This window comes from Meleagris gallopavo, chromosome 11, assembly GCF_905368555.1.
Source record: "Meleagris gallopavo chromosome 11, MGAL_WU_HG_1.1, whole genome shotgun sequence".
Lineage (NCBI taxonomy): Eukaryota > Metazoa > Chordata > Aves > Galliformes > Phasianidae > Meleagris > Meleagris gallopavo.
In genome coordinates, this window is record NC_139414.1 from 14,954,269 (window position 1) to 14,969,279 (window position 15,011).

Here is a 15,011-nt window from a genome sequence, read left to right on the forward strand (position 1 = left end):
GTCCTCCCGCACGCCACTCTCCCTGCTCGCTGACCACGCCAGGGTGTTAGCACTGCAGAGCTGTGCACTCAGTTCCTCCACCATGCCTTGAACTCTTCTAGCCCTTCTTTACCACGAGCTCCAGGCGGTGACCACCCATCCTCATGTCCCTCTGGAGTCCCATCAGTGCACACACCAAAGCTCTTGGTGTGGATGGGGCCCAGGCACAGATCAGGGGAGGGGTTCTGAGCACTGTTTGTCAGCCTGAAAACTGTCTCTCTTCTCCTTCAGAAAAGCTTAAATGAAACATTTGGAGCTGACAAATACTCCGAAGCCAGGAAAGAAGTGCTGACCAACATGTTCTCCAGGCCCATGCAGGTAAGACCCACACACCCACACATCTGTAGCTCTTTTCCAAGGCCCCATTTCCATTCCTGACTCCATCTGCATTACCTAAGTTAGTCACTACGTAGGGAAAGAGTGATTGGATGCAGGGAATGATGCTGTAAGGTCAGCAGGGTCAAGCTGAGCCTTTCCTTGCACTCTGCAATGCCTCTGTAGTATTGGGATATATCACAGTGGAGGTGATGTGCAGGATGCCAGCAGACTCACAAGAACCCAGTCTGCTCCATGAAGAACTGGTGACAAGCTCTGTGGTTCATATTTATGCCACCTCATGTCATGGTATCTAAACTGGTTTCTTGTCCAAGAAGAAATCAGGTGTCAGGACAGTGTAGGGTTGTGGGAATCAGAATCACTAACAGTGGAAAAGACCACTAAGATCATCTAGTCCAATCATCAATCCATCACTCACGCCCACTAAACCACATATCTGGCCACAAATCACAGTCTGGTATTCAGGCACATCCTCTTAGAAGCAGGAAAGCTCTGGAAACGCTTTGGTCACCTTCTGGACTGAGACCTCCTGTCAATGCCTGTGCATTGGAGGCTCGTTGTGCTCTTTCCAGTGATTGTCATGTTTGATGCATCTGCAGCTCAGTACATTACTTGGGTGCTTATCACCATCAGAAACCTTTTTATGAGGCATCTGTCTCTCTACATTTGCTGCTAGGCATAGTACAGCCTCTTCTGAGGGAAGTCCTACCCCATAGGGACGGGAGCATGTTGCTGGAATGGTCTCTCTGCCGTGGTCTGCCAAATGCTGCAGGGATGAATCATCTTTCCTACATCACTCATTTGACTGTCACTCTTCTAATTAGCTCATTTGCTCCATTTACTCGTTAGCAGTTGCCTGAAGTCCTGCTGTACTTTAGTGACTTAATGCTTGCAAGCGGAATTGGGGACCAAAACCATTTAGTAAATCACCTGCTTGCGTGTGTTTTCAGCTCAGGAGTGCTGCTTTCTGAAGTGCAGGGAGTGCCTCTGGTGCTGGCTGTATTCTCCTGGATCCCATGTTCTGCTCTGGTTTGTCCTGGTCCTTTCTGTAATGTCTTCCTTTTCTGGTGGAAGGCACCAGCAGGTGGTGTGCATTCCCTAGGGTCCCTCTCTGGTCATGCTTTGGTGCAAGCCCAGGCTTTGTTGGAGGATGAAATCTTCTGAGGAGCAAATAGCAGGCAGTTTGGGGAAGAAGCAAAGGAGCTTTCAGAGGAGATATTCTGTGAGATAAAGCATTTTGGCAGGAACTCAACTTGCACTATCCTCAGAAGGTAAAGATGTCCTTGTGCTCAGGTGTACAGTGCAGCCCACTCTCTCCTGGCAGACCCACTGCCTAGCATCTCACATAATAGACACAACCCAGCTTACAGCTGAGCTCATTACCTCTGCAGGTGCCAGAAGATGCAGAAATCCCTCTTGGTCTGGGATGAGCTTGTGCAGTTGGATACACTGTGGTGTATCCATATGATCTCCTGTCCATAAGGAAGGGCTGTGGAGCTGCTGGGGTGCAAGATAGCAGTGTTGCCTGCTGCAGTCCGTGTTCCCTCCCCACACATGCTGTTCGCTGGACCAGCTCCTTAAACCCTGAGCAATTGAGATTCCCACTGTTGTTCCTATTGCTAGGAGCAGAGGATTGGCAGTGCATGTCCGTGTCAGTGCCCCTCAGAAAGGGCAGTTTCCAAGTGGGAAGAGGACTTTTCGCTACCTACCCCTGCTAACTGGAGCAGATGGGAAAATCAGCCCCGTCCACCCATCCCCACAGCCTGTAATGGAGGAGAGCACAGCTCTGAGCTGGCAGCTGCAGAGCGGGATGACACAGGGCTGGGCCGTGGCTCTGACAGATGGTGCAGAGAGGCCCCGTGTCCCAGGTGATGGAGCGGGTGTCTCGGGGACAAGGCCGCATCCAGCCAGCTGTAACAAAAGCAGGTTGATCCCGTGCTGATGGCACACTGTGTCGTCCGTCTTGGCTGCGTGCTGGTGGCCGTCAGCCTCATGGAAGGAGGCAAGCAGTGGGTAACGCGTGTGTCTGCCTGGATTGCTGCACCAGGAGCTCGTAACAGATGAAAGAGCAGTGACATACCATTTTTCAGGGGCTCAGTCACTCGGGGATTCAATCTGTCCGCAAGAGCAGAGCCAGCCTGGGTTGGCTGGGGCTGATTTATTTCCAGGCTCCTTATTGTTCTCCTGGGATTGTAGCAGTCGGACCCTGGGGCTTTGCGACCACTTGCTAGTCAAACCTACTAATGAGAAAACATCTGCTCTACATCAGGCTGGTATTTTTGTGGAGTGCTGTTGTGGTAGTGAGGACAGGTAGCAGGCAAGTGCCAGCGTGTAACCCTACTATGGCCCAAAGGAGCATCCCATCCCATCTCCCATCCCTGGAGGTACCAAGGCCAGGTTGGTGGGGGGGCAGCCTGCCCACAGTGGGGATTTGGAGCTCGGTGGGCTTTAAGGTCTGCCTCCAACCCACACCATTGTATGATTTTATGATTCTGAGATTTTGCTGTGACATCAAGCTGTTCCCAGCCTCAGCAAGGGTCATCACTTGTCATCAGGGTGTTGAAAACTGGACCAGCAGCAGCTGGGCTTGGCACATCCATCAGGAAATGCCCTGGATAACAGCAGGCAGCATCTCTCTGACTTCTCTGAGCATGTCTCCCTGCCCGACCGCGCAGAGCCACGTTCAGTGGGAGCTGAACTAATTGAGTGGAGACCATACTTCGTGGAGTCCATCAGAAACAATTTAGTTCTGGGTTGTGGAAATTGGCAGCTCCTAGCCCTGCTCTTGGGTCTCATAATAAGGCCGGGACCGACGCTGCTTTTTTTAACCTGCACTATTTACTTGCCCGGATCAGTGCGTTGCTGCTCAGCGGGAGCTGGCTGCGCCGCCGTGCTGGAGAGTGGAGGATGCAGCTGCCCAAACCGTGGCTCCCACGACAGCTCTGTAATCAGAGCTGCCTACTCCTGTTTGTTTTAAATCACTTGCTCTTATTTTTAAACGGGTTCATTCAATCGCCACTGTGCTGTGACCCTGCTGCCACCCTCTGACCCCGCAGCCTCCCCTCCCCGCCTGGGCTCGGGCTGTGTTGTTTTCCCAGCCCCGAGGGCTGCTGTTTCACAGATGTAAAAATAAAAGCTGTAGCATGTGTGATGAGAACAGGGGCGGCAGAGCCTGCGGCCAGACCCAGAACCCAGAGGCTTTGTCTTGCTGGCTGAGATCCCTCCAGCCTCATGGTCCTGCACTGTCCTCCTTTCTCACACCCTCCCCTTGCTTCTCACCGCTTTTCAGATGGCTCTGTACTTCTGCACCGGCGTCCTGAAGGACGAGACCCTCTTCCGCCACTACGCCCTCAACGTGCCCTTCTACACGCACTTCACTTCGCCCATCCGTCGCTACGCAGACGTCGTTGTGCATCGGCTGCTCTCCGCATCGCTCGGTGCGTGCCGTGAGTCCCATGCAGGTGGGGCTCCTGGGTTCCTGCCTTGAGTGCTTGGGATCTGCATCCCACCAGGCATCTCTTTGGCACATGGGTGTCCTCAGTGTGCACAGGGGGAGCTGGGCATCGGGCTGCTGTGGAGTATCTCTGGAGCAAGAGGGAGTGTGAACCTGTCGTTGTCACTCATCTCCTTCCTAGGTATCAGCTCTCCCGTCAAGATGGAGAAGGAGGCCATCCAGCGACAAGCAGAGCATTGCAATGACAGGAAGATGGCTTCCAAAAGGGTGCAGGAGCTCAGCACCGACCTCTTCTTTGCTGTCTTCGTCAGGGTAGGAGCAGTGGTGTCTTCTCCTAAGGGGTCTCTCAGATTTCTCCATGAGCGCTCAGTCTGGGGTAGAGAAGGGAACACACTGGGACCGACCCCGAGCTTTAGGACCTGTAGTCACCAGCACAGTGAGACAGGGCTCCCCTTGGGCATTCTGGTGAAGGGTCAGAAGTGATAGAATATCCCAAGTTGGAAGGGACCCCATAAGGATCATAGAGTCCAACTCCTGGCTCTGCACAGGAAGACTCAAAAATGAGACCATATGTCTGAGTGCATTGTCTCCTAACAGGAGTGCGGTCCTCTGGAGTCTGAGGCCATGGTGATGGGTGTCCTGAACGAGGCCTTTGACGTCCTGGTGCTGAAGTTTGGAGTCCAGAAGCGAATCTACTGCAACGTAGGTGTTCCCAACACTGCCATGCGCTCACTGCCTCAGCGCACTGAACACAGCCTGGGTGTCCCTCAGCTCCCTGGAGGGGCTTGGGGGCCCAGAGCAGCCCGGTCCCCTGAGGACCAACTCTCCCCACTACATGCTGTGGGTAATTTGTCTCCTTAAAAGGAAATGAAGGCAGATTTGTGGGGACAGAGATCAACATGGGGCTGAAGCAAGGAAACAAAAAGGGGCTGGCTTCCATTTCATTTAATCACGTGGTGTATCTGGGGCTGTGACAGCACTGCCCTAGACTAGCACCTGCGGTTAGTGACAGCAGCTTCTCATAATAACCTGGTTATATGGCTGGCAGTGACATCTTTAAGCAGAACACATAGCATGATCTATGGGCTGTTTGTGTATAGCAGCCACCCCTGATTTACTTACTTAGCTCAGACACATGGGCTGCTGCATCCTGGTTGCTACAGAGCTGCAGAGGGCTCTGTGCAAAAGCAGTGTCATCACCATCCGCAGTCAAAGCAGGGAGTGGGGCTGGGGGTGCCAGGGGCCACGGGCTGCTCCCAACATCTCCTTGCCTGCAGGCACTGCCCTTGCTGGGCTTCCACTTCCAGAAGGTGGGGAGGAAGCCAGAGCTGACGCTCATGTGGGAGCCGGAGAGCCCAGAGCAGGAATCTGTGTCCCAGGTAAGACCCCACAGCACAGCATGGACTCATTACCGCATGGATCCATCCCATGATCTACACAGGGATGAATCTGGGGGGCACGATGCCTTGCTGGTGGTCAGATCTGTTGTCCCTCTCTGTCCCCCCTCCAGGGAGCCCGACCCCAGCCTCCACATCTCCTCTCACCACCCAGCCCTACTCCATCCCATCGCTGCCCCCACGCCTGACCCCACCACCGCCTTCAGACTCTGCCCTGCCCGCTATGTGCACTGCCTCCCAATCCAGTTTCCTCTTGAATTTAATTAACTTGCTGTTTACTTCCTTCTTCCAGATCATCAATTAAGATGTTAAGTAAGATCAGGCCTAAGGCAGCTCCTGCTTAGCCTCTTCCCCCCCATTCTGATATTTCTTGCCCCTCTTGCTGACACAGCCCTGCCATCAGGTTTCCACCCATGTGACAGGGCTGAGACCCATTTAGGAGGATTTTTTTTTTTTAAATCAGACTTCCTGAGATGCAGTGTCAAATGGTTTAACAGCATCTAGAAATCTCTCTCTTGTGTCCCTGTCATCTATTAACTTGGTAACTCAATCAGAGGGAGCAATCGCATTTGTCTGGCTTGATTAAGTGGTGCCTCTCTGCCAACATTTATCTGGCGTGGCTGTAAAATCACAGCTGTGTTGATTGCTGTGATCTCTGCCTGGTGCCTGGGCGGGGATGGGAGGGCTCAATCCAACCCTGTCCTCGCACTGAGAGCTCTGTTCTGGGAGAGCGATACTCCTGATAGAGCTGACCTGGAAGATCCCTTCCTGCCCAGGGGAAATGTTGCTCAGCTCAGGAGGGTCAGAGTAGAGCTCCCCGGGGCTGCTGCAGACTTTCTCCTCTTAAGCTGCACTTGGCTCACAGAAGCCTCTGCATGCATCCTGAAGTGGCCTCGGTTCCTCCTTCCTTGCAGGAGTGGGTATTACTTACACCCTAGCAGGAACCTGCATTGAAAAACGAAGCCCCCAGCATGAGCAGAGCACGTTTTGGTTAAGCAAACACTCAGCAATGGAGGAAACTCCTCCACACCTCCTAAGAAAACATCAGAGCCCTCCCCCTGGGAGCAGCTCTGAGCTCTCCTCAAGCACATCTCAGAGCCTGGAGCACAGAGCTGAGCACAGGATGGCTGCAGAATGGCTTCCCTCTGCTTTGCTCCTTATTGAGTGCTTTGATGCATTTAAAGCTCAGTGAGATTTTCCTGCTCAGAGTGATGAATCTGGAGCAGCAGGTGCGGAAGGAACAAGAAGGGTTGGACTGGGTTATTCCGAGAGGCTTTCTGCCTGCTCCTGCTCCCTAAAAGCCCAGAAGGATGGCCCTGCCAGACCTTGGGGACAGTGAGAAGGGGCTGAGGGCACACACCAGGGCACGATCCCCAGCACCGCACGTGTCCATTCCAGCTGTCCCGGCCATCTTGTTGTCCTGTGTTGGGTGCAGAGCTGATGGATGATTTATGTCCCTAAACTGCACCATTGCACAAAGTGATTGATCTGGGGGCCGGCAGGCAGCGTGCATTCCTGAGCAGCAGACATTGATTTTCTGCAGTCTTTATTCCCTTGCGTATCCCTTATCCAATCCCTTCCCAGGTCTCCTTTCGCTGTGCGAGCACCAGCGGTCATTCCCTCATTGTAGGATACTGAGAAAACGCGACTCAACCTAAACCCTGCTGTGATGGCAACCCGCTGAAAATCCCCTCTCCCCTCTGTGTCCTTGCTGCAGGAGATCACCATTTTCACGCTGGTGGAGGTGGTGCTGAAGTCGGACGGGGTTCCCCTGAAATACAGCGCTCTGCTCAAGAGGCCCAGCACTGAGAAGTGAGCGCGCCCAGCCACAGCTCTGACACTTTGTCACCAGCGCCGCACCAGCACCCACGGGGACAGAGGGGACCCGCCAGGAGTTTGGGGATTTGAATTTTAAGATTGACATCATTTTATTTCTGATTTGAATTTTAACCCAGGGATCGGGTTCATACTGGCAGATATTTTTAGCTTTATGGTTTGTTTTTTTTTCCTTTACGAGGCAGTGGGTGCCCGTCCCTTGCCACTGGGGGTGCCTGTGGTGAGGGCTACATGGAGACTGAATGTTCCTGAAAGCGGAGGGGCTGCTTTAGGCTGGGTGGACTGACCAGGCCTCTCAGAAGGGCTCCCAGCTGGGCCATGTGTCATGAAATAAAGCCAGGTCAGCAGCCGTGATGGGGACTGCGCGCAGGTTTCATTTTGCCTTGTTACCCGGGCAGGAATCTGACCATAACGCATCTCCCAGGCTGCCCTCTGCCTCCCAGGGCCTTGTGCAATCCCAGCCTCTCTGTTTGCTCAGCAGAAGGTGGGGGTCAGGAGGATGCACGTGCTCCCAACCCGTGCTGCTTCCGCTAATCCCCCAGTCTGAGCCTCTACTGACGAGCACTGGGTGTCTGCCAGCCTAACCCCACACTGGGACCCTTCAGCCACAGACAGGACTGTCCTTGGCTCTGTGCCCACCCAACACTGAGGAGCATGGGGCATGTCCTCACTTCTCTCTTCTATGTGGAGAGAAGCATCCAGCCTCAGTCCTTCACAGTGTGCTTCATCTGTCTGCTCCACTGCCTCTACGGTGCTTTGGCAGCATCTGTGTCATCACCTCTATATAGCTGGGATAGGCTTCTGGCAAGAGGGAAAGGCTCCATTGTGCTGGCACTAGGGAGGGTGAGCACTGTGCTTTGCTCTGTGTTGTCGGTGGTGACAGCTGTGGCCCTGGCATGGACACAATTGCCATGCACTGTAGCTCGGACCTGGCTGAGCCTTGGCTGCCTGGCTCAGCACCAGGGGTTGGGCCCTGGGATGGGTCAGAGCTGGGTACTACATGCATGCCAAGAGCTGGGAGATGTTGCAGTCCCCTGCAGTCCCCAGGGGATGGGCTGGTGGCATCCTTCCATTTGCATCTGTGTACCATGGCCCTGCCTTCCACTCATGTGGGATGTCACTTCTCCCTGACTGTGGACACAGCAGCCCATTCCTCTGTGGATTTCCATCTTTCTCCTGCCTCATGGACACAGAAGGCACTGTATCACCCTGTCCATTGGGAGAGGGAACCTGAGGACACTGACACAACAGCAAGCTGTCCTCCCCTACCCCTCATCCCAACATATTCTTGTGTTTTTTCACTGGGGAAACAAGCTCAATCCAACCCAGCCCAGCATATCTGCAAAAACAGCCCTTTGACCTACGTACTCCCCACCTGTTCCCAAGGTCTCTGCAGGTGTGGAGCTATGGACCCCCAGGTACTCGTACAGCCTCGGGGACACTGAGTGCCTCAGGGCAACCCCGCTCCCCAGGAATAGGCTGGAGGTCCTACCTCACCTTGGGGGGGAAGGGATGGCCCTGGGGAGGGCTGGGGACACCGGGAGGGCAGGGCCAGAAGATGTCCCTGAATGTTATCAGCCCATCGTCTCACCCGCAGCAGGGGCTCAGCCCTCTGGCCAGACAGGGCAGGGCATAAAGGGCTGTGTCCCCCCCAGCCCTGCACACAGGCGGCCTCAGGAAGGAACGTGGGCTGGGCAGCATGGGATGGCTGCTCTCTCCCAGGATCTGCTTCCTCCTTCTTTTCCTCGCCCCGCGCACTGCCATTGCGACCTCAGGTGAGAGCTCAATGGGGGACATGGTGGGGTGGGAGCTCTGGGGCTGCTCTGGGGCCCTGCACACCCCCAGCTCTGCTCTCACATCCAGATGCCGAGAAGACCCCACACTATTGGAACGAAGGGGCCAGGAGGAGGCTGGAGGCAGCCCTGGCCTTGCAGCCAGTGGCACAGCGAGCCAAAAACATCATCCTCTTCATGGGTGATGGTGAGTGCTCCATGGGTGCTGCCATTTCCCATGTCACTGATTTCAGCACGCTGGGTACAGAGCTGTCCTCCAGCAGCTGGTGGGTCCCTCTTCCCCTGGTAGCATGGCCCTGGAAAGGGAGGGCAGGACTGTCCCCAGTCACAGCTCTTTGTCACCCCTCGTCGCAGGCATGGGGCTGCCCACGGTGTCAGCAGCCCGGATCTACAAGGGGCAACTGGCCGGTGGCTCGGGTGAGGAGAGCGTCTTGGCCATGGAGACATTTCCCCATGTGGCCCTGGCCAAGGTGAGCGGGGCAGTGCTGGGGGGGCACAGTGCTACCCCCAGCCCTGCTGACCCTTGCTCGCCCATAGACCTACACCATCGACCGGCAGGTGCCCGACAGCGCCGGCACGGGCACGGCCTACCTGTGTGGGGTGAAGGCCAATGCCAAGACGCTGGGGCTGAGCGGCGCGGCCATCTACGGCAAATGTCGCACAGCATTTGGCAACGAAGTGGACTCCGTCCTGCACCGGGCCCGGCTGGCAGGTACATGGGGTGGGTACGCTCATTGCAGAGGCCAGCACGGCACAGGTGGGCTCGCCACAGACCCTGTGCCGTGCTGCAGGTAAGTCGGTGGGCATCGTGACCACCACACGGGTGCAACATGCATCCCCTGCTGCTGCCTATGCACACTCGGCCAGCCGCAGCTGGTACGCCGATGCCAACATGCCTCGGGAGACCCTGCGGGATGGCTGCAAGGACATCGCCTACCAGCTGGTGCACAACACTGACATCAACGTGAGCTGGGGACATCGTGGTGGCTGCATCCCTGGGTGCTGTGTCCCCGTGCCGGTGGCAGCCCTCCCCTCCTCCCTGCAGGTGATCCTGGGCGGTGGGAGGGCCTACATGTCTCCCAGGTGGACCCCAGACCCTGAGTACCCAGACGACCCGGCGCAGAATGGCACCAGGAGGGACGGGCGGGACCTGGTGGCCGAATGGCTCAGCACCAGGGAGGTAGCGCAGAGGGGACGCAGCGCTGGGCACGGTGTGTGTGCCACTGCCACCGCTGTGTCCTCGCTGTCAGGGCGCGCGCTATGTCTGGGACAAGAAGGGCCTGGATGCGGTTAATGACACTTCTGTGAGCCACCTCATGGGTAAGAGCGTCACTGGCTTTATGTCAGCAATGACACCCCACTCTGGGTGGCACGAAGCAGCCCTGACCCCGCTCCTCCAGGCCTCTTCGAGCCCAAGGACATGAAGTACGAGCTGAACCGCAACACCACCACGGACCCCTCCATCGTGGAAATGACAGAGAAAGCCATCCGCATCCTGCGCAGGAACCCCAACGGCTTCTTCCTTTTTGTGGAAGATGAGTGCAGGGCCCCGGGCTGGGACATGGGTCCTGGCAGCCAGGTGGGAACAAGGTGGTGATGGCCTCATTCCCTGTGCAGGTGGAAGGATTGACCACGGACACCACAGTGGCCGGGCCAAGCAGGCGCTGACAGAGGCCATCATGCTGGACCGGGCAGTGGCACGGGCAGGCGAGCTGACGGAGCCCTCTGACACACTGACCGTGGTGACGGCTGACCACTCACATGTCTTCACCTTTGGGGGCAACACGCTGCGAGGAGCCTCCATCTTCGGTGGGACCCAGGGAGAGATGAGCACCCCTGCTCCCACCCTGTGCTGTGCCTCCGTGGGAGGCCATGGGAGCTCTGGGGAGGCTGCTGACTGGTGCAGAGGGTGACAGTGCCCTTCCCCATGTCAGGGTTGGCCCCTAAGAAAGCGAAGGACAAGCGAACCTATACCAGCATCCTCTATGGCAATGGGCCGGGATACAGCATCCGTGATGGGGGCCGCCCAGCCGCCAGCCTTCCAGCTGTGGGTAGGATTCTACTGGAAGAGAAGGGATGGGGTGGGGGTCTGGTACTTTTCTGGGGTTCACTTGGGCATGAACTGCCCCAACACCATGGTGGTGGGAGCTGCTTCATTCAAAGGGCGGAAGAGCTGCCCCCAGCACCATTTCTCCTGCTCTCTCCACAGAGGACAAGGATTACAGGCAGCAGGCAGCCGTCCCCCTTGACTTGGAGACCCACAGTGGGGAGGACGTGATGGTGCTGGCTCAGGGTCCCATGGCCCACCTCTTCCATGGGGTGCAGGAGCAGCACTACATTGCCCATGCCATTGCTTATGCTGCGTGCCTCAAGCCTTATGATGCCAGATCCCGCTGTGGTGCACCTCGTAGGGCCTCTGGCAGCACCCAGCACTCCCCACAGCTTCCACTCACTCTCCTGGCCCTCTGCATGTCTGCCTTCATGGTGGTGGGCTGAGAGACCCCACTGAGCCCTGCTTCAGCCCCCTGTTGTGGGCAGGATCACAGGAATGCAATAAAATGTGGGATGTCTGGTGTCATGTGCCATGAGAGGGTTTGTAGCGGCAGTTGTACCTCAGTTTCCCCAGGTTGTGACTGTTGTGACTCCTAACTGGGGCCTGCATTGGGGTGAAGCAGGAGAAGAGACAGTGGTGAGAGGTGGCCTTGTACCCACAGCTCCATCCCTGGGTTACTGGAAGCCCACGGTACAGAGGAGTTCACACAGCTTTGAGGTGCTGTGCACAGGCTGGTACAAGGGCTGGTCCTGACATTTAGTCCCCATCAGCGCCTTTATCGCTCCAGGAAGTGCCGGGTGGAGACATCAGGAGCACCCCAAGTCCCTCCTTCTGCACCCCGTGTTCCCTCCCCTCCGCAGCACCCAGTAATAAGGTGGCAATGAGGTGCCAGCAGCCCAGCCCCACGGCCTTTGAGCCGATGGCCCGACAGGATGCCACGCCATCTGTGAAATGCCAAACCCCTCAAGGGCAGATCCTGGTCCAAAGTCCCTCCCCCCCGAAGTCTGCAAAAGAGGCAGGCATCGCTGGAGCTGGTGACAGCTGCTCCAGTTCCATCATGCGGCTGCTGGTACCCCTTACCCTCTGCCTTGGCCTCTGGGCAGAGCTTGGTGCTGCCGTCATCCCAGGTAGAAACAGGGATGGGGATGGGGACAGACACCCCTGGTACCAGTGTGGTGCTGGCCTGGCTGCTCGCAGGGCATGGTTCAGCAGGGAGCAGGGATACCCAGCATTGGAATGGGACTTTGTGTCTGCTGTTTGGGGACATTGGGCTGGTGTTGCCCTGTGGGGTTGGGGTGCTGCTTTTGTCTGGGTTGGGAGGGAGTGTGTGATGTGCCTATAGCTCCTCTACCTCCATGCATTTGTCCCTATCCCACTTGGCAGCTGGTTTCTCCCACTGCATCCCTTCTTGCTGCACACCCTCTTCCTATTAGGGTGTACATCTCTGTGTCCTTCCCTCATCCCAAACCTGTGGGTTCATCTGTACCCCCACCAAGTGGGATTATGCCATGAGTGGGAGCCCAGCGACGTCCTCAGTTTGGGGGTGTCCACCACTGGGTGCCCTGGGGGAATGGGTGCCATGAGCTGATGTGGGCAATGCCCCTTCCCAGTGGAGGAGGAGGATCCAACCTTCTGGAACAGGAAGGCAGCTGCTGCCCTCAATGCCACCCTCAAGATTGAGCCGAGGATGACTGAAGCCAAAAACCTCATCATCTTCCTTGGAGATGGTGAGTTCCTCTGGTACCAGTGCACCGTGAAATGGGAATGGGGACGCATCTGGGCTGGGGGTGACCTGAACCCTCACTCCTTGTCCAGGATTTGGGGTCCCCAGCATCACAGCCACTCGGATACTGAAGGGGCAGTTGAAGGGGAACCTGGGACCCGAAACCCCCCTTGCTCTGGATTCTTTCCCCTACGTGGCTCTCTCCAAGGTAATTTCCCCCAGTACTGGACTTGGAACCATGCTGCAGGCAATGGGGCTGTGGGGCAGACATATGGCAAGGGGTACCAGTGTGCCCTGTGCATGTCCTCGGCAGACATACACTGTGGACCGGGTGGTTCCTGACAGCGCGGGCACAGCCACTGCCTACCTGTGTGGGGTGAAGGGCAACTACAAGACGGTGGGGCTGAGCGCGGCCGCACGCTATGGCCAATGCAACACCACCAAGGGCAACGAGGTGATCTCAGTGCTGGAGCGAGCCCGTAATGCTGGTACTGTGCAGGGCATGGGGTGGTAGGGACATGGGGCTTCACACCATTGGGGCTGCCCACCATGGTGGGGTGTGTTGGGGCAGGGAAGGCAGTGGGCATCGTGACGACCTCTCGGGTGCAGCACGCATCACCCTCGGGGACCTACGCACACGTGGTGGATCGCAACTGGTACGCGGACGCCAGCATGCCGGCTGAGGCCATAGCAGAGGGCTGCAAGGACATCGCCTGGCAGCTGGTGCACAACGTGGACATCAACGTGAGTGCCTGTCCATGGGGGGGCAGCCCCTGCTGACCCAGACATCCACACACTCTTTGACCATCACATCCCCACCAGGTGATCCTGGGAGGCGGTCGGATATACATGACCCCCGCGGGGACACCAGATCCTGAGTATCCTGAATACAGCTCCGAGAATGGGATACGGAATGATGGGCAGAACCTCATTGACATGTGGCTGTCAAAACAGCAGGTGGGTGACAAAGGGGACAGCCTTCTGCCCACCAACCCTTGTGCATGGGGCCAGGCATCACTGATCCCATGGGTATCTACCCACAGGGTGCCCGCTATGTCTGGAACAGGACAGAGATGCTGGCTGCCGCTGCAGACCCCAGCGTGACTTATCTGATGGGTAACAAATGCCCCACACGCCGGGACGTGGCACTCCTGGGATGCCTGCAGGCACTGAGGCTATGCTCACTGTGTCCTTCTGCCAGGTCTCTTTGAGCCCATGGACATGAAGTATGAAATGGTGCACAATTCCACCCTGGATCCCTCTCTCACTGAGATGACAGAGGCAGCCATCAACGTCCTGAGCAGGAACCCCAATGGCTTCTACCTCTTTGTGGAAGGTAATTCAGGGCTGAGGTCCCAAGGGTGGGCGAGAGAGGGGTGATGGGCTCCGCATTATGGGTCACTGCAGTGGTTTCCAACCCACTGTGGTTACCTGCCTGCAGGCGGGAGGATCGACCACGGCCACCACGAGGGCATGGCACAGCGGGCACTGACGGAGGCGGTGGAGTTTGACACGGCCATTGAGCGGGCAGGCGAGCTGCTGGACGAGGCGGACACACTGACTGTGGTCACTGCTGACCATTCACACGTCTTCTCCTTTGGTGGCTACACCCTGCGTGGCACCTCTATCTTTGGTAGGGCTCAGAGCAGGGAATGGCTCCACGCTGGATGCTGCTCCTCTCTCAGGTTGTGGTGTGGGTGTTCCTGGATGATCCCCCCTCATTACCTCCTCCCCAGGCTTGGCCCCTCTACAAGCCACCGACCAGAAGAACTACACCTCCATCCTCTATGGGAATGGGCCAGGCTACCCAGGTGCCACCCGGCCTGATGTGAACAGCAGCATTGCTGGTGAGGGCACAGGGCAACAGCGTGGTGGTGGGACGGGGCTGGGGGCCATCTCCCCACTCACAGGCTTCTCTCCCCCCAAGAGGAATTCAGTTACATGCAGCAGGCGGCTGTCCCCCTCAGCTCGGAGACCCACGGGGGTGAGGATGTGGCCATCCTGGCCAAAGGCCCCATGGCCTACCTTTTCCACGGGGTGCAGGAGCAGAACTACATCGCCCACGCCATGGCCTACGCCGCCTGCCTTGAGCCCTATGAAAACTGCCGCCAGCGCACCAATGCTGCACCCTCAGCCCACCTCACCCCCCTGGCTCTGCTTCTGCCTGCTTTGCTCTTATCCCTCTTCCACTGACCCCGCAGCTTCCATCCCCATCCCACAGTGCACACCCATGGACAGGGGCTCTTTGGAGTATCCTTGCTTTGGATGTGGTGCACCAAATCCCGGGCATGGACTAGTCCTCGCTGCCTGCACAGGGCACCCATTGTTCAATAAACCTTGGTGTGATGTTAGCACATGTGCCACTTGGTGTGTGGGATGG

General features: G+C 57.0%; 3 protein-coding genes across 6 annotated transcripts in view; all 3 read left to right on the forward strand.

Annotated features, from left to right (window-relative positions):
- Window positions 1–7,416, forward strand: part of DIS3L2 (DIS3 like 3'-5' exoribonuclease 2) — a 164,735-nt gene extending 157,319 nt beyond the window's left edge. The window contains exons 17-22 of the mRNA XM_085232503.1: window positions 271–357; window positions 3,665–3,812; window positions 4,011–4,141; window positions 4,427–4,531; window positions 5,107–5,208; window positions 6,944–7,416. Of these exons, the coding sequence (XP_085088629.1) occupies window positions 271–357; window positions 3,665–3,812; window positions 4,011–4,141; window positions 4,427–4,531; window positions 5,107–5,208; window positions 6,944–7,042 (672 nt within the window). The 3' untranslated portion in view covers window positions 7,043–7,416. The remainder of the gene's footprint in view (window positions 1–270; window positions 358–3,664; window positions 3,813–4,010; window positions 4,142–4,426; window positions 4,532–5,106; window positions 5,209–6,943) is intronic.
- Window positions 7,417–7,559: 143 nt separating this feature from the next.
- Window positions 7,560–11,745, forward strand: LOC100540703 (intestinal-type alkaline phosphatase-like). 4 transcript variants are annotated; one of them, XM_031555057.2, is made up of 11 exons: window positions 8,622–8,837; window positions 8,926–9,042; window positions 9,210–9,325; window positions 9,393–9,567; window positions 9,647–9,819; window positions 9,901–10,035; window positions 10,106–10,175; window positions 10,256–10,388; window positions 10,471–10,664; window positions 10,790–10,906; window positions 11,065–11,745. In XM_031555057.2, the coding sequence occupies exons 1-11, from the start codon at window positions 8,762–8,764 to the stop codon at window positions 11,349–11,351; spliced, it is 1,593 nt and encodes a 530-aa protein (XP_031410917.2). In that variant the 5' UTR covers window positions 8,622–8,761; the 3' UTR covers window positions 11,352–11,745. The 4 variants fall into 4 exon arrangements, with proteins under 4 accessions (XP_085088630.1, XP_085088633.1, XP_031410917.2 ...); XM_085232504.1 differs by having other exon boundaries at window positions 7,560–9,042; XM_085232507.1 differs by having other exon boundaries at window positions 7,560–9,042; window positions 10,790–10,902; window positions 11,065–11,275.
- A 155-nt stretch (window positions 11,746–11,900) lies between these two features.
- LOC100540856 (intestinal-type alkaline phosphatase-like) lies at window positions 11,901–14,982 on the forward strand. Its single transcript, XM_010716803.4, has 11 exons — window positions 11,901–12,035; window positions 12,519–12,635; window positions 12,724–12,839; window positions 12,945–13,119; window positions 13,203–13,375; window positions 13,454–13,588; window positions 13,675–13,747; window positions 13,833–13,967; window positions 14,073–14,264; window positions 14,368–14,478; window positions 14,559–14,982. The coding sequence occupies exons 1-11, from the start codon at window positions 11,966–11,968 to the stop codon at window positions 14,822–14,824; spliced, it is 1,563 nt and encodes a 520-aa protein (XP_010715105.1). The 5' UTR covers window positions 11,901–11,965; the 3' UTR covers window positions 14,825–14,982.
- The last annotated feature ends 29 nt before the right edge of the window (window positions 14,983–15,011 follow it).

Coding starts and splice junctions, on each gene's coding strand:
- LOC100540856 (XM_010716803.4), top strand. CDS start 11,966: ATGCGGCTGCTGGTACCCCTTACCCTCTGCCTTGGCCTCTGGGCAGAG. Junction 12,840..12,944: donor CCTACGTGGCTCTCTCCAAG/GTAATTTCCCCC, acceptor TGTCCTCGGCAG/ACATACACTGTGGACCGGGT. Junction 13,589..13,674: donor TGTGGCTGTCAAAACAGCAG/GTGGGTGACAAA, acceptor ATCTACCCACAG/GGTGCCCGCTATGTCTGGAA.
- LOC100540703 (XM_085232504.1), top strand. CDS start 8,631: ATGTTATCAGCCCATCGTCTCACCCGCAGCAGGGGCTCAGCCCTCTGG. Junction 9,043..9,209: donor CATCCTCTTCATGGGTGATG/GTGAGTGCTCCA, acceptor CCCTCGTCGCAG/GCATGGGGCTGCCCACGGTG. Junction 10,389..10,470: donor GGCTTCTTCCTTTTTGTGGA/AGATGAGTGCAG, acceptor CATTCCCTGTGC/AGGTGGAAGGATTGACCACG.